The 24,883-nt window shown below is 40.3% G+C and overlaps 1 protein-coding gene across 1 annotated transcript; it reads left to right on the top strand.

Annotated features, from left to right (window-relative positions):
• The first annotated feature begins 1,183 nt into the window (after positions 1-1,183).
• Positions 1,184-24,669, top strand: LOC147138346 (guanine nucleotide-binding protein subunit beta-4). The gene is made up of 10 exons (XM_086048232.1): positions 1,184-1,398; positions 12,367-12,570; positions 13,130-13,168; positions 14,601-14,707; positions 15,973-16,036; positions 16,157-16,319; positions 16,649-16,715; positions 17,756-17,957; positions 18,364-18,580; positions 19,240-24,669. The coding sequence occupies exons 2-10, from the start codon at positions 12,514-12,516 to the stop codon at positions 19,344-19,346; spliced, it is 1,023 nt and encodes a 340-aa protein (XP_085904358.1). The 5' UTR covers positions 1,184-1,398; positions 12,367-12,513; the 3' UTR covers positions 19,347-24,669.
• The last annotated feature ends 214 nt before the right edge of the window (positions 24,670-24,883 follow it).

Raw genomic sequence — 24,883 nt, 5'->3', positions numbered from 1 at the left:
CATCATATACATCATTCTTGTGTTGAGCAACTCCCGATTGGAAAGTATATGGCACTATGGTCTTACAAGGTTTCTGCTTCGTCTTGCTTGGTTTTATCATTGTGCATACCTGCAGGCTTGGCATTAGTGATGACTAATATTTAGGGATAACACATTTTTTATTGGTCTTTTTGTTAACTCATAATTAATCATGTTCATCTTTAATAATGATTGTAGAATTTTAAAAAAATCATACATAGCGTAATAACCAACACAACACAGTATGTCACTAAACCTCATTATGTGTTTGGAGGCAAATCATTTTGACACACCTAAACTGCTGCTGGGTGTGAATTCAATTAGACTTAATCTGACCCCATGCCACTTCGAAAGGAAACCAAGCGCTGGGCAACTTTCATCTTCCCTCGATTGATTATAGCTCGTGCAGAGATATGGAAAAGCCTACTCCACTGCTCCCTTTCATTGGCCCCATTAAAAATTCATCCGAACCTAATGGAAAGGGATCCCTTTCAATGAACCAGATGCAGTCCAGCCGTGATGTGTCATTGTGAGACTTGGCACAGCTGTCTCCCAGCACAGTCCAAACCAAGTATTTGGCAATACATCTTTTGAAACTGAATATTTTTGAGTGACAAATTACACAGTGTATTTCAGATGGGATCTGGTCATTCCAGCAACAAATAAATAAAATAAAATGAATCATAGTACAACTGTACTGCTTTGCCAATCACTGTAAATGGCATGCCTGTTGTTGTTTTTTAAAGTCTTTTGGGGGCAATTTGGAAAATTAATTAAAAGCATATCTAAGCTGTTGCACTTTCTTCAGATCAGATTGATTCAATGATTTCAGCAGCTTGTCGGTATTTAAACAAATCTGTGTTTAAACTTGACTCAGTGTTATAACCAGTTTTGTAGATTTAATATTTGCTTCCTGTATCCTGGTCGCTTCCCTTTTCACAAGGGGAGCTAACAGACTGTACCATTTGCGGAAAGGGTTGGCTTGTATTTTTAAAGATGTTTCCCTGCATTATATGAACTGATTTTAGAGAAATTACTTAACGCTAAAAGGGTAATTATTCTGTTAATTGGGTGAAATCCCGATTCATTATGTGTTATAATTGTTCGGGGAAATTTCGACACACAATTCAACCCAAGGCGCCCCTTCAGCGTAGGCTGTTGCCATGTTCCCACTTTCATGGGTGTGGTGATTAGCTTGCTTGGAGAAAATTCTGACAAATCTGGCCACAGTGGCGCTTGCTCCGGAGCCAGGAAACCTCCTAAATTTGCCCAACACAACCTCCCTCACAGCTGGGACTATGATCATCGTGTGACCGGCTTGACACGCATTATAAGAACGGGAAAGACTATTAGGGGGAGGGGGAAAAAGCAATTTTTCAGGTAAGGACGTGATGTCTCGTCTCCCAACGCCGTGCTTGTTTCCTGCTTTTTGTTCGCGACACTTTCATCTTGTCATAAAGCGAAACAAAAGGGCTTTTGACCACTCGTATATTGTCTCTAAGTAACTCTTGACGTAAATGTCCCCACGATACTATTGCCTCCTTGCTCTGGGTGTGTTTCTCTTGGCGAATTGGCAATCGACTATCCAGGCGGCCTCATTCCAGCCAGTCAAATGAAACTCGTGTGGAACCAAAACTCTATAGTAAACCCCTTGATGTATATTGTGATAGTGACACACCAGCCTTTTTCTATGATGTACTCGCTCAACACCCCGCCTCCTCTTTTCTTATCCATATCCGTTCAATATACCGCCGAGGCCGCCGTCATCCATCCAAGCGGCCACTGCTAGCGTGACCGAGATTTTCTTTCGTTTTCCTCTTTTGTTTTCTGTAATGTGTTGCTTGGATCAGGAACTTCGAGTGACTCGTTTTTATGGCTAATAAGTACAACGCCGCCCTTTTAATTGTATGCCGTTCTAGGTTCGCCTCTATCAGCAGCTTTCACACTCTTGTAGTTGTTCAATGTTGAAATTAAATAGTCTGAAGGTGCAATATGTCATTTTGAATTGTTCTGTTATCTAGTGCAGGGATTCTCAACAAGTGGGTCGTGGACATCTGGCAAAAAAAATAGCATGTGCAGTAGTGGCTTGGCTTACAAGTTTGAATTTGTCCCTTGACCACACTCAACTCAAAACACGTATCTCAAATCATATTTGCCCATTGGAATTAATAGTAATGTAATTCATCCGTTCCAGCCAGTCTTTCAGTGTCAGCCATTATAAAAAAGAGAACATGGAGTGCCAGCCAATTCAGAGTATTCTGACATTTTTTTTTCTTCAGGAAATTAATATTGTTTTATGACTGTGTAAGCACATAAAACTACCAAATGAAAGATTAGACTGTCGTCTTTCATTTCAAAAAAGGTTTCTACCTTATTCCTTTTTTTCCCAGCAGTTTGAAGCTTCCGATTACGGCCCTTTTAATATCAACCCAAATAATCAGCCAAATGCCCAATGTTTGCCGTTTTTATTTACCTTTATGTACTCCAAACACTTACACCAGTTGTACACAAGTAATCCTGGTCTTTTTTATTACCTTATATCCTTAAATATTTATCATTTAATTATCAACATAAGACTGATAAGGTCATTCAAATCAAGGTAAATGTTAGTTTTGTGCAAGTAAATGACCTGGATGTCACTATTTTACACACAACCTTAAGTCACAATTTGTTAAAAAAAAAAAATTAAATAATAAAATAAAAACAGTGCAACATAAATCAAACATAAATGTGTTAATCAACTACTGGTAACACAAACACATATGACAAGTTTTAATGTCCTGATAACTTCATCAAATAAATCCATTTTGCCTCACGCAGTGCATTATGGGAACCGAAAAAGGAACTTTTTTTTTTCCCCTCTCCTCTTTTCGAAAGAGATAGGGACCAGGCCATCACGTGAATAGCAAAAATCTGCGTATAATTGACAACCATTGAAATGCATTGGGAGGGAAACACTTACTAAGCCTGTATATATTCTTTAAATGAATCGGTAATCAATATTTTTTTCTGCCAAGCATTGTCATTGTCCTCCAAAAATCCCTATTGGTCGGGTCCTAAAAATAATGTATTTACAAATAATCACCAGTGTAAAATGTTTACATTTGACAAATTATTTGCAGACTATTTTGTCGTAGTAAGTGTGTATAAGTATATTATATCTTCGCGTCTACTTCTAAATTTAAATAATTTCCATCATCTTTTCGCTCTTTTGTAGTAGATTTAAGGTGACAAATGTTTTGCTCAATCACAAACTGCTTAGAGCTGGTCAAGACTTTTCTCTGGCCATTCCCATGAAAAAAGCAAAGTTGATGACAGTTTGCCACTCCTCGTCAGGGTTCCCGTTGACAATGTAGCACGTCAACAGCGCTCAAAGAGTTAGGTTCCTTTAGGTGTGCTTTACTTGGCCACTAGGGGCAGTATAATTCAGACACACACAAAGAAGAGTTTCACAGCTGACTCGGTAAACTGCAATAATAGTAATATTAGTTGTTTTTTTTGCAGAGGGTAAATAATAGATGCCTGTAGTAAGTTGTCTGTCTATGTGTGTTGCTTCATTTGTGTTAAAATTTCCAACGCTAACACCATGACTGTCGAAGGCATTAGTTAGCCCATCTATGGCATTTTGCATTGTGGCTTAGATTATGAGGTATTTGAGGTTCCAAAGGCAAAGTTGCGTGATTATCTTAAATGTAAGTGTAATAAATTCTGTCGGTGATCTGTTCAGTTTCAGTACAGTACATTTCAACTGATGGTGGCAATGTACATCTTAAAGCAAACTGTTGATTGTTATGAAGTGAGTTGAGTTTGCTGCCACCATCTGTATCTCGTATCGCCAAAAACATGTATGCCAAGTCATTCGTAACTCAAGGCACCTCTAACTTTGTATTTTTCGGGATGGTACATATTGAGTTCCCACGTGGAACATAATGGGTTGCGGTCATGGAGTGTACATTGCTCCCTGGTAATTCTCGATTGATTACCCCATGGATTTACCTATTAGTTATTTAACTGATCCACTATCATTTGTTGAAAAACTCACCTATTTGCTTTTTTTATGCTTGCACGCGGACCACAGATGTGCACGCTGTTCCATTCGTAAAACATTTCAGGACATAAGAATGCGTTCCACGTATGTGCATTTGTCCACGCATCCTCATCAATAAACGCACTGCATGCATTTGCAGTCAGAATCCACATGGCAATCCCGCAAAAGCAAAAAAAAAAACAAACGGCTTCTTTGTTGTAATGTTGGATGGAAATAATGGCAGATGTCCTCATATAAGTGGGTCGGTGCGCTACGTGTTCAATCCCTGCAATCTGAAGACCAGTCTTAAAATCCCCTCCACCCCCTACATCTCATTTTTTGATTTTGATTTTGATTGACACGCCCATTCCCAAGGTAGTGTGTGTTCCTGTACATGATGAAAAATGCTATAAAAAGCAATAAGTAATAGTTGTACATTTAGACTCTGAAGTACTGTGCATTTTAGCAAATAAATCAGTAAGTAATATTAATTGGTAAATGCATACACACATACTATATGTGCCTGTTTCATTTAAGGCATTTATGCTGCTATAACTCTACTAGAAAGTTCTTTTTTTACATCCGGTACACCTAACCCTAACCGCCCCAGTATGACAGTGTTGTCACTGAAAGATAACGGCAGTATTGTCATAGCAGCTGCCTGCGGTGGTCATCTTAGATCATTTCGCAATGTGGCTATTATCGGAGTATTGGGATTCCTCGAAGATTATTATATTTTTTTCTTAATCGGTCACGGTTTTAGTTAGATCATGTTACAGTTTTGTTTGTTTGTAACTATGCTTGAGATGAAAATCTGGACAGAAAATGGGATGCAATTCAGTTTGATGAAGTTATGACTTATTTAAAAGGAAAAATTGCATTTGAATTGACATTATTAGAATATGATTGTTTGGTTTCACAACTTTTACAGTGAATACATGAACCTAAACAATTGGAGGATGAAATTACATATAATAATTTGTTTTTCAGGATATCCTTAGTTTTACAAAGAATAGCTATAACTTTCGACATTTCGGTTTTAACGTTATCTATACTTCGCTTCCAAAAAACTTTGGTATCAACGATCACTCCAAGAAGTTTTGAATTCTATACTCCTATTTCTGTTTCAATTGAATGTTCAGTGTTTTTTTTTGTATTTTTTAACCTGCGTCAGTGGAATGCACCTGGCTTGACAATAACATTAAAAAGGACAGAGCTGATGCTCTGGTTGTTGGGAAAGGAATCTGATAGTGTAGTGGTTCACTTGTCTGATGCCCCTGGTGGCAGCTGGTTTCATTTCTCAGTCAGTGACTGTGAATATGAGTGTTTAACTGTGAATGACTATATTTACAGTATATGCACGATTGAAGTCCAGGGTGTCGTGTACCTTTTGCCCAAAGTCAACTGGTATGCTTCAGCTCCTCACACGGGATAAGCAGTATAGAATATGGACTTGTTGGTATTTTGTTACATTTAATCCACGCCGTTACACGATCAAATACCAGAACAGATTGCAATCACCCTTATAAACCATAACAACATGGTGAATATACAGTAGCTTGACGTTCAACCTCATTTTTTTTTTGGTCTCACCGGTCGAACTTTGAGCTGGTCAACTTTCAAAGCAAAAATTTCCCATTGAGATGAGAAGCTTGATTCGTTGTGGAGTACAACATGTTTCTATAATAAAACCTTCATTTTTGACATACAGTGTTTCAAATAACACAGTTAGCTTGGTAGGTTCATAATCCAAAATGTGTTTGAACTTTGGAGCATACATTTTGGGTGAATGGCAAACTGCAGAGGTTTTGGGGGGTTTCAACTTCAAGGTTCCACTGTGTCATATTCACAATATGCAAATAAGTACATTTGCCCAAAAAAATGTTGTACAGTCCTGTTCTTCGAACATTGAAAGACTTTAAAAGGCACTGTGAAAGAGGTAGAAGTACATAAAGTGCATCAAAACAGTATACCATGTGAACCAAAGTTTTATTTTAACTAGGGGTGAACCGATCCCAATTATCTGGCCAATCTCTGATCTTTAAAAAGCCTGACCTGCTGATCTCGATTTTTGCCGATCCTGATTCAGGATCGCATGTAGCAGGAGCCCATCCCACCCGACTTTGGGCATACGACAGTCTACACTACACGACTGGACCGGTCACCAGCAAGTCACATGGCACATTTAGACACAGACAACCATTTACTCTGACAGTCACACCGTCACTGAGAGGGGGGCCAAACCCACGCTGCATACACTGAAGTCAAGCAAATGTACCATTACACCATTACTGACTCGGATAAAATATGATTAGTAACCCTGCATGTATTATTGTTTTCTGTTTGGAATGATGAAACCAAAACAACACACAGAGTTATACAATTTGACATTTGTCAAGTAGAGGTGTGTTGACTTTACGCACCATAAAGTACACTAGCATATAATGGCTTACGAGAAGTGGCAACCCGCCTTACCGGAAAATGTACTCACTAGAAGCACACAAAGCATTTCTTCCATTCTCTGGATGTTTGGACTTGTCATGAACAGGTTATTTGAACATGTCTGTCTAGTGTCTACACCTGGTTGATTTGCCCAACTGTCACCAGTTTTTACTAACTCGGCCTTTGCGAATTGGTACTTGGTCGTCGGGGACAGACTCACAGGTTTTGATGTTGCTTCGCAGGAAAATAATTTCTGATAAAATAAATTTAAAGCGGAAGTCAACCCAAACCAGAATATGTACTATGCAGGCCCACTAGTTGACATACGGCATTCTGATTAATATTGTGTTTGTGGAATATAAGTTAAGCAAGCTGAGCTATTATTGGTTATTTGAGCCTTGAGGGTCTGTGATGTCATTATCTGTTGACAGAATTGACAAAATGGCCGCCCCCTGAGATGGCTAAAAACAGGTGGATTTTGCTGCTTAACTCATCTTTCATATTAATCAGAAAGCCTTGTTTCAACTGGTGGGACTGCAGAGAACATATTCTTGAAAAAAATATGTTTGGGTTGACTTCCACTTTAAGCAGCAGAATGCACCCACTTTTAGCCATCTCAGGGTGCGGCCATTTTGTCACTTCTGTCAAGTGAAGATGACACCGAAGTTTTTTTTAGCAACGTGACCTCAGTCTTAACGGACGGGTTGCATGAATCTGACTTTATGTATTTGAAAACATACAGATGTTAGCAGGAATAATAGAAGTCATGGCGGACGGTATGGTGGAGAGGAAAATTGAGTAGAATAGAGAAAAACCTAGCTCTGTTCTTAAGGTTCTTTTTTTAATTAATAGTTGATTGTATTTTTTCTGGGGCGGCACAGTGGTCAACTAGTTAGCACGTCCGCCTCACAGTTCAGCGGTCATGGGTTCAATCCCGGCTCCGGCCTCCCTGTGTGGAGTTTGCATGTTCTCCCCGTGCCTGCGTGGGTTTTCTCCGGGAACTCCGGCTTCCTCCCACATTCCAAAAACATGCATGGCAGGTTAATTGAACACTCTAAATTGTCCTAAGTGTGACTGTGAGTGCGGTTGTTTGTTTGTCTCTGTGTGCCCTGCGATTGGCTGGCAACCAATTCAGGGTGTCCCCCGCCTACTGCCCGAAGACAGCTGGGATAGGCTCCAGCACGCCACGCGACCCTTGTGAGGATAAGTGGTATCGATAATGGATGGATTGATGTAATTTTGCTGACTTTGATTGTAAAAGAAAAATGCTACACAAGTTTGAGTTTCTGCAGCCGCCTCCACCTTTACTTTCGTATACACTACGTTGTGAGTGACATCGTCTCTTCTTTTGCGCACGCGGGTCACTTTGGCGACACATTTGGGTCACACACCAGAGAGACTGAGATCGCAATTAACATGTAATGTGAGCGATTACGCACAAAAATCGAATTTCATCACCTTGTCTTGGATACACTTTATTTGTTTACTTGTTAGTTTCCTTGACTTGGGGACATGCAGAATAATTCCAATGTACTTGTTTTTTACCCGTATAAATGGCAATAAATTATATTCTATTCTCTGGTCTAACAGTTGCAATGCCGTAATTAAATTGCCATCTTGCCCAACTCAAACAGGCACCTACTATTTTTAGGAAAGCAAATAACAGGTGGTGCCACTAGGTGGCTGTAATTACCTTTACTATAGCTTTCACAGTGCCTTTTAAAGCCTGAATTCTGTTGTTCTTTCTCTAACAAAACACTGGCATTCATGGAACAAGTGTGTTTACAATGAGATTAATTCCACTCAGGTTTAGGTGACTTCTGAAGACATTTAATTGCACTGGATTGTATTTAAGGGTATCAAGAGTACAGGGGGTTGAATACAAATGCACAATGTACTTTTAAGATTTATATTGTCTTAAAATTTTGTAAACTGTATATCATTTCCATTCCACGTACTACCATCAAGTTTGTGACTGTAAGGTCACAAAATGTGAAAAAGTTGTATCAGTACTTTTTCGGGGCGCTTTTTCTGTTTAAAGAATTGAAAGTGTCTGTCCTTAAATTAATTCTTTTGCTACTGGGGATGCACTGCAATTAATCAAATTTTAATTGTGATCCCGATTTTGGCTGCCACGAAATGAACATGATCGTCGGTGATCACTTAGATTGAAATTGCCGGCTCTGCTGCATATCGCTGGTGTCAAGCGTAAACCTCTTATTTCCATAACCATCGCTTTTTAGGAAACCCAAGAAACGGCATGTTTGTTGAGTCATTAACATTGCATCGTCAATTGATAATTATTTTGACAATCAATTAATCATTTAGAGACCTTGGTTAATTTAAAATTGTCCAAATCCTTCAAAGAAGAGATTTGCAGACATCTGCATTTACTTTGGAAAACAATTATCAACATGTTTGTCGATTTTCTTACACGGTACGGCCCAAACCAGGAACTGAAACATGAATCGTGTTACAGCCACTTGGAGATGGTTCTCATCACGTGATTTGTCAAGATATAGTTCATTAATATAGTTGTTTTAACATTTTTTATTAAAGTAACATCTTGATTAAAAACAAGTTGCGAGTACTTTAAAACAAGTTCTCCGGGCACTGGTATATTGCTTCCATTTTGAAATGCATACACGATGATGGCGCTACACATTTACGTCAAAAGAGAGCATGCGCAGACCGGATGCAGCTCTGCTATTCCGATTGAACTGTTTACACGACGCTCGTTTGTAGTGGCAAAAGGAAGATGCCACCTCTGTGAATCCAAATGAAATTCCATTATGATTCAGCCTTTTTATTCCGATTGAGTTGTTTATATGGAGCATTTTCATTTCGTTTGGTCATTCGGATTCATTCTAATCGTAATGCTTGGCTCCATGTAAACCCAGCTGTGGTCAGGGTTCACTCTCAGTACATCACCCGAAGGGTGGATATCCAGTTCTCAATGACTGAATTCTGGTCCCCTTGTGACTGATGTACATAAAATCTATTAGTACATCAGTTCATAAGCATAATGTGTACATTTTAAGGTTGACTCAGCCATGGTGTGGAGTGACAAGAGGCATTTGGGGTGTAGAACTTGGTGCCCTTTGGTCACAGGCTACATTCTTAACCATTTCTTCAGCAACTAATGCCTCTTTCGCTAAACTCATGAGACCGGTACTTTCTAGCCAATATTTACAGTATTTCTCACTCTAGCATTCATGTTATAGATCTGTTTCAGTGTGACTCTTGAATGAATTATATTATTTGTACAACCGCAGTTCCACCAAGCCTCCGAAGAACTGTGTGCACATAGCAGCCATTGTGTTTCTTTAAATATTAGTCTTAGTGAGTGTCTGGCTGGTTGGACTGACACTGGCCACATCACCAGAGAAGGCCTTTGCAGATCTCTCAGGTAGTTGTGCCAAGCAACACCATTTCCTGTGGCTGGCCACTAAACAATGGCTAGTTCCAAAACACAGCACACCTCTGCGGACTCGTACTTTTGATGGTGGATTTGTTTGTCCGTCTTGAATATTTTCACGTGTTGGCTTTTCTGTCTGGTCGATTCATATCACCGCAACTGCGCGTCACAGGTTAGCCAGCTCCAAGAGCCTCTCTTCGAGGGAGTTGCGTCAGCCAGCGGGAGAGTGTGACGTCTTTCCCTGGGCAACCTATTTCATTGCTTGACCACACTGATGCGTCATTACAGTCTGATACCTCTTGAGCTGAGAAAAGCTGGTCATGCGTTCAAAGGACAAGTTAAGGAACTTGAAATGCCGCTTGTGCGACAAGTAATGTGGCTCCGTTCAGAACTAACAGTGATTATAATTCAGAGCAATAAACTTCCCCTCTTGACATTTGCTTGATTTCCTGCAAGGAAGGGAAGGGATGGACTGTAATTGTTGAATTATAGAAAGTGCAACTGAAAATTTAATCTCATAGCGACTTGTCTTGAAGTGGGCGAGGCACTTTCTAAGTGCTGTGTGACCCACATTCAGGCTCCCCAAGGTAAAGAAAAGGTCTATGTGCACATGAATAGGCACACATTCATGTAAAGATGAGTTGTCCGACACCAGAAATAGTTCAACTAGAATGACTCACTCAGACCTCCATCTTGTCCTATTCACAACTATCTTTATTTGGACCAACTCTAGCTGTACACTTCTAATTTAATGGTTCTTCTTTGGCCCATGGTTCACCCCTAAAGTTTCCTGGAAATCAATTACTGGTAAGTAGTCTTTGCATAAGCCTGCTTCGTGATGTAACTGGCCGTGGCACAAACAGTATACAGTATAAGGCCCCATAAATGGAGAAAGCCTCGGCTTTGTGACACCCAATTCCAAATTCAATATAGTTATGCTTCTTCTTCAGGGAGAGGTTGTTTGCCCCTCTTGGTTTCTTTGAAAAAGTGACACTTGAATGAATTAAAGATGTGACCTTCATCACGGAAAATGAAATAAGGAAACAAGAGACCAAGAAATGGGAAGACCATGTCTTTCAAAACATGCAATTATTGGTGTCCTCGGTTTCTTAATTTACTGTAATATACTCGCCCCTTTTACACAGAGATCCCGCAAAACTGTACGGCACACTGTTACATTTGAAACAGAACTTAGTGCAGCAGGGTATTTCCACAACTGTGTGTGCACTTTCACAGAGTGACACGGCATCATCCCTCAATAAGATGACAGACAATATAAATGCCGGCACCTGGTGTTATGCTAACTAGAAATAAAATTTTAAAAATGCTGATGCCTCTGACACCACTAAGGTGGATTCTGAAACTTAAAAAAAAAAAAAAACACTTTTGATACTTCAGTCATTTGAGGCACTGTATTTGCAGTATCGTACCAAAAAAGAAAGCGATAGCAGACACACACAAGGAGTAAGAGCGGAATCTCGGCGCAGCAGAAGAAACTTCAAGTACAGGTTACATATTGACAGATAGCGCCAAAATCTCTTAGTGCCAGTCTTTTTTGGCAGCCCCTGACAGATAAAGTAGATGTGGGACAGGGCTGTGTAATTAATAGAAAATTCAAGTACGATTATTACATTCCACGATTACAAAATTGGCATAATCGTAAAAAATTATTTTAGTATGCATGTATATCTAACGCACTGTTTACGGAAGGAAATCATACTTGAATTTGTACATTTGCTCCCTTTTTTATTTTATAAAAACTGTTATAAAATTAGTTTGGTCCAAAAGGTACTTACATAGTTAAAGTGTTTCAAAGAAATCCACCTTTATATTTTTTACATTTAAACATTTTCTTGTTTTGTACCAAAAAATAAATGATCATTTGAATAATCGTGTTTTCAATCATGACCAAAATAATCGCGATTGTTTTTCATAATCGAACAGCTCTGTGGGAAACGCTGCCAATGGGCAAAGTAAATATCGCATAAAATGCAAAGTATCGGCCGATCTGATATAGCTGATCAGATTGGTGGAAAGTCTAGCCAGCATTGAGGAATGTTCCCTCCACACAGGCATCGCACTGCCTCTGTTACAACTCAGGGACTGGGAAAATTTGCCAGGTTAGTGCTGTTTATACAGAAGAGCGAGACGGAAAAAGGGCAGAAAAATGTCTACGTTTATGAACAGTGTGAAAGGGCTTACTGTGTTGCCGGCAAACCTGTACTGTATGTGGCGATACTGTGCAACAACGTAACATGCTCAGAGTGCGTTAAAGGTCAGTGTGGCTCAGATGGCCTTTTTGAACCATGCTGGGGGTGTTTGAAGAGCCAGGCCCCCCACCAGGCCTTAGCCCTGCTCCACCCTTTGCTGCTCCCCAAACAGAATACAGTACATTTGTTTGATGGAAGTAACTTCTCATCCGTCTGCTGAATTTAATTGTTTCACTCTCTCTTTCTTGCAGGTGTCAGCAGGCGAGAGAGTGAGGGTGTGAGCCTCTGTCTGTCTGTCTGTGTGTGGGTGTGTGTGAGCGTGTATGCGAGAGTGTGTGCATTTTCCTCGCTCAGTCAGCATTTGGTGTGGATTGTGACCCGAACACATCTGAGGCACAATGAGTGAGCTGGAACAGTTGCGGCAGGAGGCCGATCAGCTACGCAATCAGATCCGGGTACGACAATATTGTGTGTAGTTGATGTGCGCGGGCCTGGATGCGCGGGGGACGCGGGAAATTTTTAAAACAATTTTCACGCAGTTTGTTTTGTTGAAAACGCCAGACATGTGGCTACAATACAAAATCAGTGTGTGTTGGAAATGTTTCTTTGCTCAAAAATATTTACTTTTAAGAAATGCTTAGCTGAAAAACAGACATTAATTAAGTACATGAGACCCACATTTCCTGACACATGAAGCATATATATATATATATATATATATATATATATATATATATATATATATATATTTTTTTTTTTTTTTTTGCATTACTTTTATAAGTACTGCTTGATCCCCCGACCCCCTCCCACCCAAGTTCCCGAAGCCCATCTGCGCCCCTGCTTGAACGCGCGCGTGATCATCACACGTGAGCGACTGTCCACTTACTGTAAGCTGTGACGCAAACACTTTCAGAAGAGACAGTGACACATGCCACATGTTTGTCTCCTCTGCTTTTTGTAACGCACCGTGCCTGTGCTGCTGTTCAAAATGTCTTTTTTGTTTGTTCACTGCAGGATGCCAGGAAAGCCTGCAGTGACTCCACTTTGTCACAGGTAAGAGGCACTATCGGAAAAAATACACTGCCCTCCATAATTATTGGCACCCCTGGTTCGTGAGCTTCTAATGTTTTTTTTCTCTAAATAATAAAAGGACTCAAATTAAAAAAAGAGAAATCCAACTTTTAATTCAAGGGCATTTATTCAGTGGGGGAAAAAATTCACATTGAGAATGAGAAATAATTATTTTTAGGGATGTCCCAATCTGATCATGTGATCGGAATTCGGGGCTGATTACATGATTTTCAGCTAAGGGTGAAAAAGTTGCTTCAATTTTTTTTTTTTTTTTTAATCAGTGTAGTTGGCTGCGGGATGTGTTACCCCATTCAGATTTTTTGTCAAATCCGATCTTTTTATGTACTCCTTCAAACACAAATGCGACATCTAATGTGAACGGAACGCATCTGTGATGTGACACGCATGCACACAAAGCACGACATGGAGTGACATGCACAAAAGATGACGTCATGCGGCACGGTTTACGGAAATAAATATGGTCCAGCGTACAATTTTATCATCTCCGATCAACAGAGCAGCGATGCGGGAGGAGGTAGACATTTTGGGGGGAAATAAGGCAACTTTTGTCGATCTCTTCATGAAGACATTTACTAAAGAGGAAGGTAGATAAAGATTTGGGGGGAAAAAAAACCAAAACAACTGAATTGTATTGTTCACATTACATGAAAATAATCTCATACGTGTTGCATATGCAGCGTGAACATAGCCATAGTGACAGTAAACGAAGCCACACGTCTCCACCGCTCCACTCAGCTCTCCTGCAGGCAGAGAGCAGTGCTTTTTGTTCCCTTAGCTTGTTTGGAGGGAGTGGCAAGCTGAAAGATTCTCCTAAAGAGGTCTGCCTTGCCCGTCATAACGAAACCTCCTCACTAAACTCCTCGTCAAACAGTTAAGAGCATGACAGACAGGTTTGCAATTGTAACACGTCCAAACGGCTTCATTCAAGTAGAAGTTTAACGAATGTAGATTTGGTGAAAATAAAGCTGATGGCTGCTTGGACTCGTCATTTTGGCAACTTGTAAATATTTTGTTTAACCTTGGACAAAACAAATGCCCTCATTCAGTGTTAAAGCTATATGGGCCATTCTAATTTCTACCCAATAGGTGCCATTTGTGTTAGCAGGAAATAGACAATATAAATACAATACACAATTGCATGGAAATAATTTTTTATAAAGCGTCCTGCACATTGATATGTATTGTGCTTATTAATGTTAACATTCTATGAGCATAAATGTCCCGGCTATAGTTTTTGGTTTGGAAGTATTTTTGTGACTCAGCAAGTGATTTCTGTATTTCCTGATCTGCACATCACATCATTGTTGACAGATTGTTTCAAACGCAGCTTACGGTAGTATCCAGTGGCGTGCGTTTGCGGTGATAAGTTTGTGTACTTCCTGTGTTTTGGCAGATCACAGCTGGTCTGGACTCAGTGGGCCGGATACAGATGCGGACGCGACGCACTCTCAGGGGCCACCTGGCCAAGATCTATGCAATGCACTGGGGGAGTGACTCCAGGTAGTGTAGTTCTTCCTCACACAAAGCAAATATTAGCTTTATTAAACCTCGTGTTTATACACAGTACATAAATATATTATGTGGCTATAATGGGTGTGGAGTCAAGGATAACTGCAGTATATGTTTTTCTGTGTCTCAGTATTCTACGTCTATGTACAGTATGTGTCTTAAACCTTTCTCTCTGTCCGTCTGTCTCCCAATGCGATGCACTGGGCCAGTGACGGCAGTCCCAGGTGTGGGGCTATATTCAGCTGCTACTACCACTACTTCTACTAATATGACTAATACCACCATAAGTGAATGACACTGGCACCTCCACTTCTACTTATCGTGTGTTAACACAGACTTACAACCCATTACAATCACACGGAGGATGTTTTGCAGTGCGCAGACCGCGGCATCAAACACGGCTTGTTGAATACCACCTTAAAGATGCAGTTTGAGAACTTTTCAAATATTTGAATGATTCCGAAATAGTCCACAGTCTAAACCGGTGGTCAGACTGTGGCTGCGCACAAGGATTTTCCACATCATAAAAAGCCTACAAACTGCGTTTTTAACCGTTGCACCAAGAATGATTATTTTTACATATGCATGTCGTCCCTGTAGTGGCTTTCTATTTATATGATGTGCATTCCGGGGGAATTGCACAAGCTTAACCTTTTTAACTCACTATTTTTAACATCATTTGAATGGTTGCGATGACAATTTATCCAGCATGTGTGCACCCTCTGTGTGATCCAGCAGGGGAGTTTATTTTGTACACAGCTACTGACATTTGTGCTCGGTGCCTCCCTGCTTGATTGTAGCACATCCCCATCAAGCCACTTCCTGTCCCTAGAGAGCAGGAAACATGTGGTCGGGGTGTTTCCGCCTTTGCACTACTTAGACAACGCGCCGTCTCCTCTAGTTCCCTCCTCACCCTTCTCATTTTCGACATCCTCTAGAGTTCTCATATTTGCATTTTTTTTTTTTTTTTTTTTTACCTCACCCATCAAGGTTCCCACTTCTCGCTTAACAATATACAGTATGCGTATTGTGTACATTGTGAATAATATGCCACGAAGCAGGACAATACAAGACTGAGCAAGAAGGGAGCACAAGATGGATGCCTTCTATTAGTACACCTTCAATTTTGTCTACACAGAGCACGCTCAACGGCTGCCTGTCATCGCTTTGAAAGCACCACATGCATGCACCGTAGTACGACGTATGTACAAAGCATGCACACCGTGCCTTATCTTTTTTCCTTTATTCTTTTTCAGGCTTCTTGTCAGTGCCTCGCAAGATGGAAAGCTAATCATCTGGGATAGTTACACCACAAATAAGGTCAGAAAACTCACCTGTCGCAGTAAACTGTTATAGAGCACCCTTAAACTACCTTCAACATTCACGCCTTTAATCATGTCTCACCAGAGTCAATAATAAAAATGCCATTGGTATCCACAGATGCATGCCATCCCCCTGCGCTCTTCCTGGGTGATGACGTGCGCCTATGCTCCCTCTGGGAACTATGTGGCCTGCGGTGGCCTGGACAACATCTGCTCCATATACAGCCTGAAGACCCGCGAGGGCAGCGTGCGTGTCACCCGGGAGCTACCGGGTCATACAGGTGGGCATTAACAATTGGTTGCATTTTTGTGGAAGAACCTCAGAAGTCAGTCCATCTAAGATGATTGAGGGGCTGGCGGGGGGGGAATCTGATTGGAGATCAGTGAGAGACTTCCTGAATATTGTCTGATGAGGTAAACAAGTCCGACTGCAGACATGTTAACACATTTGGGTCCATCATCGTTATCTTTTTTTTTTTTGGGGCGTCAAAGTACACATGGATACACACAAACTTTGCTGGATGAGTTCACACAAGTGTAGTCAGAGCATTGTAATCATGAGTCATGTGAAAAAGTTCATGTGATGATGCATGAATCTGTCTTCTTTCAGGTTATTTGTCCTGTTGTCGTTTCTTGGATGACAACCAGATACTGACCAGCTCTGGAGACACCACCTGGTGAGTGTGCGTCGTCTTCAGGGTCAACACATGAATCTACCTTTTGATGGAAGGGTGTGCAAAACGTCAAGAGTATGGTATGCGGTAGAGGTGGGCGATTATATATCGTCATCGATATCATCGTCAATCTTATTTTCACGATGTGTAATTTTACATTATCGAGTATTAATACTGCCTCGAAAATCATTACGAGTCAGTCGACGGCCGCAAAGTATGAGGAAATGCTGAAACTCATTCGGCAAATCGGGTTGCATTGACGGCAGAGGAGCAAGAAGTGATAATCATTCGACATTAGCGGGCAGGACCCAGTCAGGTGACTCCACGATTGGTCTGTGAAGCAAGTGCGGATTTAAAATATTTTTTGTAGAATATCGTCAAATTATCGTTCGAGTTTAAAAAAAAAAAAATATCGAGATGGTTTTTTTTTTGCCCATATCGCCCACCCCTAGTATGCGATATAAGACTGCAGACTCTGTACTCTATATGATAATGTTTGATAACTTATGTGGAGATGAAGCAGCTATGTCTGTTGAATTCCACCAGTTACAGCTCTATGGATAGATTCCCATGAGACAAACTAAGGTGTCAATGTATATATATAAATATATACATATGTTAGGTACTAGCCACAAAAGAGAGGGGAAAAAAAGGGAAAATGCACATCTCAATGGATAGATTCTCAGGTCAGTGACAGACTTTGGCGTGTTTTGATTTGTGTACAGGTTCGGCTTTTGGGTTGTCAACGTAGGAATGAAACTAAACCGAGAACCCGTATGTTATTTATGCAATATATAGTATTTCGTCATGTCTTTGTTGTTTTTTTTTTTTTATTGCTTAACAAGCCACCAAATCAGCCCACACAGGGTAACATGAATGAATTGTGGGCAGTATCAAAGATGAAATTCAATTTCAAAACTGAAAATAAAACTGTGATCCGCTTTCAAGATTCACCCATCCCATACCTCTTGTGAAGATTTATTTTGTCACTGAGTTAATGGATATCCAGTGCTCAATCATCATGAACACACTCTCCCTTCCAGCGCATTGTGGGACATAGAGACGGGCCAGCAGGCCACAACCTTCACTGGCCACACGGGGGATGTGATGAGCTTGTCTCTCAGCCCGGACTACAAGACCTTTGTGTCTGGAGCCTGTGACGCCACCTCCAAGCTGTGGGACATTCGTGACGCCATGTGCAGGCAGTCTTTCACTGGCCATGTGTCCGACATCAACGCTGTCACTGTGAGTCACACACACACACACACACGTCTGTGTAGGAAATGTAACCTCCTCTGCAGTAGCATCATGTGGACTGAGAAGAATCGTGCTGAGAAATGTACGGGCCAATGACTCACAGGGCCTTTGTAAAATGTTATCTTTCATTTGGGGGTATTGAAGTGGTAAAGCCCCAAGTGACATTTTTTTTCATGTGGCATCAAATCCCTGACAGACCCCTGCATGTAGATAGACATTTTCACTGAAGACACAGGTTACGTGAATTAGGCAATCCTTCGCCCCAATTATGATCAAGATATCTGTCCTCTTGTCTAGCGCTACGTTGAGAGGACTTTAAACTTGAACAGAACCAAATATGATTGAACAAAAATCTTCAATTCGTTTAATTTGCCCGTTTTCCTCCTCGCTGCAGTTTTTCCCCAATGGGAATGCCTTTGGCACAGGCTCAGATGACGCCACCTGCAGGCTGTTTGACCTGCGTGCTGACCAGGAGCTGATGATGTACAGCCATGACAACATCATCTGCGGCATCACATCCGTGGCTTTCTCCAAGAGCGGCCGTCTGCTGCTGGCTGGCTACGACGACTTCAACTGCAACGTCTGGGACACTCTGAAAGGCGAACGGGCAGGTACGTGTGGAGCCTTTTCATGGGGTGGACCCACTACAATGTAAAAATCTCCACCAAAATAATGCCCTGTGTAGTCTTAGAATGGAGTCACAAGATGGCAGCAAGCGACTATAAAATAAATGAGTGTCTTGGTTGTGGCTTTTTTTTTTTTTTACGCATCATTTTTACTTGTGTACCACCCGTCCATCTCATGTAGCTAATGTATTAACGCTCTTGTCAATCGGGTGTTAGTATTATGAGCGGGGTCCTGTGTACTTTTACAGCTAAATAAATTAACTTGGTAAACAGGAGATACAATAAAAGAATAATTCTGGATCTGTGTAATAATTAGAAATGAAGGTGCCTCCACTTAGCAGGAAAAATGCAATTACATTACCTTTATATCCTACTAAGAATAATTAACTTGAGAATCTATGTACAATAGCAGAAAAACACACGACTCAGTAAGTTTAAATACAAACTGTATGAACTTTTAGTAAATAAAAATGTTAAATACAAAAATAATAAATGAGAAACAATTTGATGTTTAATGGGCGGCGAGAGTTGAAACCACGTCCACGCAGTCGGTAACGAACGGCGTCGGCAAACCCAAAGGATGTGTTGCTGTTGGAGACTTTTGGAGATGAAGACACATTGACTTCCCTCTTGCTGTCCCGCAGGCGTGCTCGCCGGCCACGACAACAGGGTGAGCTGCTTGGGCGTGACGGAGGACGGCATGGCCGTGGGCACCGGCTCCTGGGACAGTTTCCTGCGGATCTGGAACTAAGCGAAGCCAACCTCCTCTGGGCTGTCCTCCATCAGCGCCTGACACCCCCACCCAAGCACTCCTCTCCCTCCCCACCCCCCCACGCAACGTAACATGACTCATGCAGGGCTGGAGCTCAAGGAGTATACACGGTGTCAAGCCCTCTAAACAATCTTTTTACCTTTTGTTCCGCCAACACAGCAACCTGAATATTTTCAAGCAGTCCAATCAAAAACAGTCAAGGGATAAATTACTAAAACAAACAAAAAAATCATCTTAATCTCTAATTATGCGTGTCATTTGTAAATTTATATATAAAAAGACAGTATATATGTATAGCATTGTGTGTGTGTGTGTGTGTGTATATGCATCATATATGCATATATAATGTTTATGTTTTTAATTTCCATTTTTGTTTTTTTTTCGTAATTTCTTTCGTGTTTTCTTTCTACTTATTGCCGTTATGACACAGCCATGTGACATCAAACTCGGCATGTGCTCCGGGCACAAGCGCTCCACAGAAAACACGGTAAACAGTGACAGTGGGCCTCACACGTGTCCCAGAGAGTGTCCAATGATGTTTAGAGGAAGAGGAACTCTGGCATTCATCAACACGCGAAGGAGCTCGCCACGCACGCTTAGAGGGAGTTTGCAATCTTGTCTACGTAGAGCTGAGGTGGATTGTAAATTAGGCAGCCAGATTCAAGGGCAGGCTTTCCCAAACATTGTCAAGACCTAAATTAGAAATAATGTATTGTTGCCATGACATGAGGCACAGTATACAAGGGGTGGGACTCGTCAAGAAAGCAGCAGTAACGCAACTGATTTCGTGTCTTTGTACATTTGAGTGATAGTGGAGAATACTGAGATCGCATTAAAGCACAGGTGTCAAACTTTTAAAAACGTTGAGATATAGCAAGCATTTTTTGTTGCCAAACCCTCTTTTAAAATAAACCTAATCATATTTGAACAGTTTTTACTGGCGTCTGATTTCAAAACCAGTTACTCATCAATTTGTAGTGTATCTGTAATATGAGGCGTTCATACATTTATTTGGGTTCACAGTCATAACGGCCCTCTGCGGGAAACCATAACGACGATGTGGCCCGCGACAAAAATGAATTTGACACGCTTGCAAAAGTGTCAAAAGTACAGTACGTACTCAAAAGTACAGTACGTACTCCAGACAGCTATAATATTATCTGACACGTGAAAATTTCACATCACCATAGTGTCAACTCAACTCTATTTAGAACACTTGAAAAACACACACACAACAGAAAGAAAGAAATAATAATCAATCCTAATGCGATTAAAATGAACAAATTTAAAAACAAAACAGGGCTTAGTCTCAGTGGCCAAAATAATCAGTTTTGATTCCTCAATATTGCGAAATTGTATTCTGAATAATGAAAATATCAACTTTGCAACCCTATGTGTTTTTTTTTCTTTTTCTTTTTTTTTAAACACATTAGCAGCAACCAAAATGAATTTTCATCTATTTAAGACCTCATAATGTAGCAACAAACCAAGTGACGCTGATCGCTTCTTATAAATCACAATAATAATAATACATTTTATTTGAAAGCGCTTTTCATAACACTCAAAGATGCTTTACAACAAAAATAAATGAATAAAACCTACAGTTGAATAAAAATATCGCATACAGTAAGTTTGCTGTACAGACAAGTGAGTGATGATGTGCAAATAACCATAAAATGGAGCAAAACTAATTAGAGTTCTATAATAAGTGGACAAGCTAGCAGACTCCAGCACATCCGAAAATAGCAGAGTGCCCTGTAAAAAGCACGATGCCAACCAATTGTCCTCATGACATGCTAAACCGAAGTAGTAGTAGTATCAATAATTATGGACTCTGTTTGAGAAAGCCTGCTCCAGCAAACGGTGCTTTTGCCACTCAAGTCCACACAAATCAACATTCTAGAAAAGTCATCCTAGTTCGGCTGTGTGTGTGGAAAGCTTTGCCTGTGGAGCACACAAAGTGATGTGGGCCACAACCACCAAGGACTGCAGTGACTCTTGAACTTTTTCAAAGAAAACAAATGAAGGAACATCAAGTCCTGGTGTGAACTGCATGGACCTGAAGTCACGTGCCACTTCAAAAAGAAAAAGGAAAAAAAAAAAAAAAATCGGAACACTTTCCGTGCTTTATGTTTAGTTACTTCACCCGAAAATTTTTGCTGAACTGTTAATACTGCTAGTGGACAATGTGTTGAAGAGAAATGCTAGGAATGCACTCACAAACTGCAGTTCAACAACTGAGCACATGTGACTTCACTTCCAACAGGGGTGAGGAACCCATCTGCTACAATTTCAGAGGGACTATTAAAAAAAAAAAAAAAAAAAAAACATTTAACCCTCAAATGCTTGTAATAAACATAATTTTATCATAAATGATCACTGGTGTGGCCCTCGGAGGACTATTATAGGAAAGCGGTTCCCCACCCCTGATTTAACACAAAACGTTCCCCCCTATTTGCTTCCTCTGTGGCTCCTCTAAAGCAGAGCTTCTCAACTGGTCTCCCCAGTTTTTATTTGGCCATGAAGTCACCACCCACTTTTATACTTATCAAACCCTGGACAAAACTATCATCCCTTCTCCCCAAGGCAAATTTGAGAAAAAAATGTCACAGCACACCACCAAATGTCACAAAAAAGTATACTAATACACACTGAAATAATGACAACTCAATTTCCTCACAAATGCTCAGAGCGAAATCTGGTACTCGTGCCACTATAGGCTGCCGCATAGATGAAAAAAGAGACAATATTTGTAATAAGTAAATCATTTTCGGACCAATTAAGTGACATTGGGTAATTTCCTGCAACCATCTCATGGCACCCTAGTGAATAGAAGTGAATTCTTAACTCTAAAGAAGGACCAAGTCAAATAAGGGCCCATTTATAAGACATCAAAATTGTGCACATTACAATAACCCACACTTAACTCACTGTCCACGTTTTAAAAATTGTTAATGTACAAAAATCCACTTTTAAAATCCCCTGTGTCACTTATCTTGCCTCCAATTCCAGAGCCCAGATGCACATCTGAATTTTTATATCAATATCCATATGATATCAATGTATTTTTTAAACCACTAGTTGAGAAGCACTGCAGTCAAAAAAAAAAGAAAGAAAAAAAAAAGCCCTAACATTGAGTTGTTGGACCTATCATGTGTCATCTCAGGTGCCTGTGTCCAAACATTGGCCACTTTCTGCCTTACATCCTCCTCCATCATCACCACAAAGCAAAGTCTTGAATAGAGACGCTTGTACTTTTCCACTGGCCCACTTGAAGCACACGGTTACACTCGTGAACACTAAGGCGCACTTGTAGTCGACAAACACGAACCTGTGCAGAATCATTCGACTTCTTCAACTTTTTGGTACAATAATCTGCTTTACGCTTTGTGACAATTAAGATTCAGTAGATGAACATACAAGGATTCTATAGCCACCTTTTTGTTTTTGCATTAATGCAGGGGTTCTCAAACTTTTTGCACTATCACCTAAAAATTTTTTTTTAAATACTTGGCTAGTACTACCATCACGGCCAACATTAAAATACAGTAGCGTAGTCGTCATCAAGAACGAAATTTTTTGTTCCTAAAAAGTATATTTAAAAGTTCTATACAACCGAGTTGTACTTAATTCTCATGTCGCCCACACTTTGAGGATCACTGCATTCATGCTTGTTTGAACAGAATGTTAACCTAATAGTTGGGAATCTCTAAGGTTTGTCAGATGTGACGTGTGTGCGTGCGCGTGCTTAACTTGTTTATTGACTCATTTTGTGCCAATGTCATTCATGGGCCCTGAGCTGTGCCATTTGCTGCAGGATGCTAACTTGCAACTGTTTAAAGCAGTGTTTCCCAACCCTTGTTGAACCAAGGCACATATTTTACATTAGAAAAAAATAATTACACATTACGAAACAAAACTTAACATTAAGAAATGGACATGCAGCTTCAATTTACCTTCTGCCATCTAGTGGAAGTTTAATTATTCTGCCTGCCATTATACAGTATGTCGGTAGCACAGGTAGTTGAACAAAGTGCATTTAAATATGTATTCCTATGTTTTGATATCTTGCGACACACTAGTTGGGAATCACTACTTGAAAAGAATTGTTTTTGGGGGAGAATACAGTATGTACCGCCGTTAGCCTGTAGCCAGTTAGCCTAGCTTAGCACAAAACAGCCTTTTACCCCAGCGCCTCTAAAGCAAACAAATGAATGTCTGACGGTGAAACCTTCACGGTCGCGCAAGTTGTTCCCATTTCAAAACCAGTTGTTTTAATAAAACAAAAGTAGAATTACTCAGATTTTGATTATGTAACAGAGAAGGAACAAGAAGAGCTGCTTCATTAGCATTTATTAGCTGTCAGACCCTTTCTGACTTCACAATTTGTTCCGTTTTCTGCTCTATGGTTATCAAATTTACTTGCTTTGGTAGCACTTTGTGGGCGTTGGACTTTGGAGGTAAATTGTTTAATTTGGTTGGAATGAGTGACAACTAGTTTGCTAGCACAGCTTGCTAGCTAAGCTAACCAGCTCATTTACGGCGACGGCGACAACACCCAAAAAAAATTAAAATATTCAAAATGTTTTCCGTTAACTTCCCTTTCCAGGTTTACTTTCACTTGGACTTTTGTCTTGAGTGAAATTAGACTTTCTGAGTAACACACCAAGTGTAAATGGCCTTATTTGTTCCATTGCCAGTGATTATTTAGCAAGCCGACGACCATCAGAGTACACTGTTTATACGCATGAAAACTCGATAACAAAAGGTGCTTGGTTTGATTTAATTCAATACTTTTGTATGTTCTAAATGTTTCAGTATAGATTTAGATTTTGAAGCTGTTGGAACAGCTTGCATGGGCGAGAGGGGGTTATCACAGCCTAAACAAAAATACTGTAGTTTTCTACATGGACATGTGTCAACCTTAGTGCCAACATCCAATATAACTTTCGAGTTATTCAACATGACAAACACATGCAGACAGTGCCATTATCCGCCACACCCATGGCCACCGCACTATCACCAATAATGCACTGCCTTTTTGATTCTACGTTGCTTTATCTCCAGTTTCCTGTTTTAAGCCAGTAATGACCAGGGACTTGGTGCCATGATAATTCTCTTACAGTGCTAGTGTGTGAAATAATCACTTATAGAATAATTTTTATAGTCTTTTTCACACCAGATCTTTTTTTGTTTGTTTGTTTTTTGTATTTGTACAGTGGCTTGGTGATACTGATATGTTGCCATGAGTTATTGTCATCAATAATTATAATAAAAAAAAAGCTTTTGACAAAAAACTTCATACCTGAGACTTATGACTGATCCTGTGACTATTAGCAGGATTGTGGTGAGGGGCAGCAGACAACGGTAGATGCCATGTACACTGTTATGGTAGTTTCGTGCTCATTCTTTCTGTTTTTTGAGTATTTTAACATGGACCCTACACAAAAAAAGATGACGGCTGACAAGATGTAGACGACAGTGAATTAAAACTTGAAATCATAGAAGAACATGAG

Source organism: Filicampus tigris, chromosome 12, assembly GCF_054856515.1.
Source record: "Filicampus tigris isolate MCC_2025a chromosome 12, RoL_Ftig_1.0, whole genome shotgun sequence".
In the NCBI taxonomy this organism is placed as follows: Eukaryota; Metazoa; Chordata; class Actinopteri; order Syngnathiformes; family Syngnathidae; genus Filicampus; species Filicampus tigris.
The sequence above is the reverse complement of the archived record's forward strand: the minus strand, read 5'-3'. Positions and strand labels throughout refer to the sequence as shown.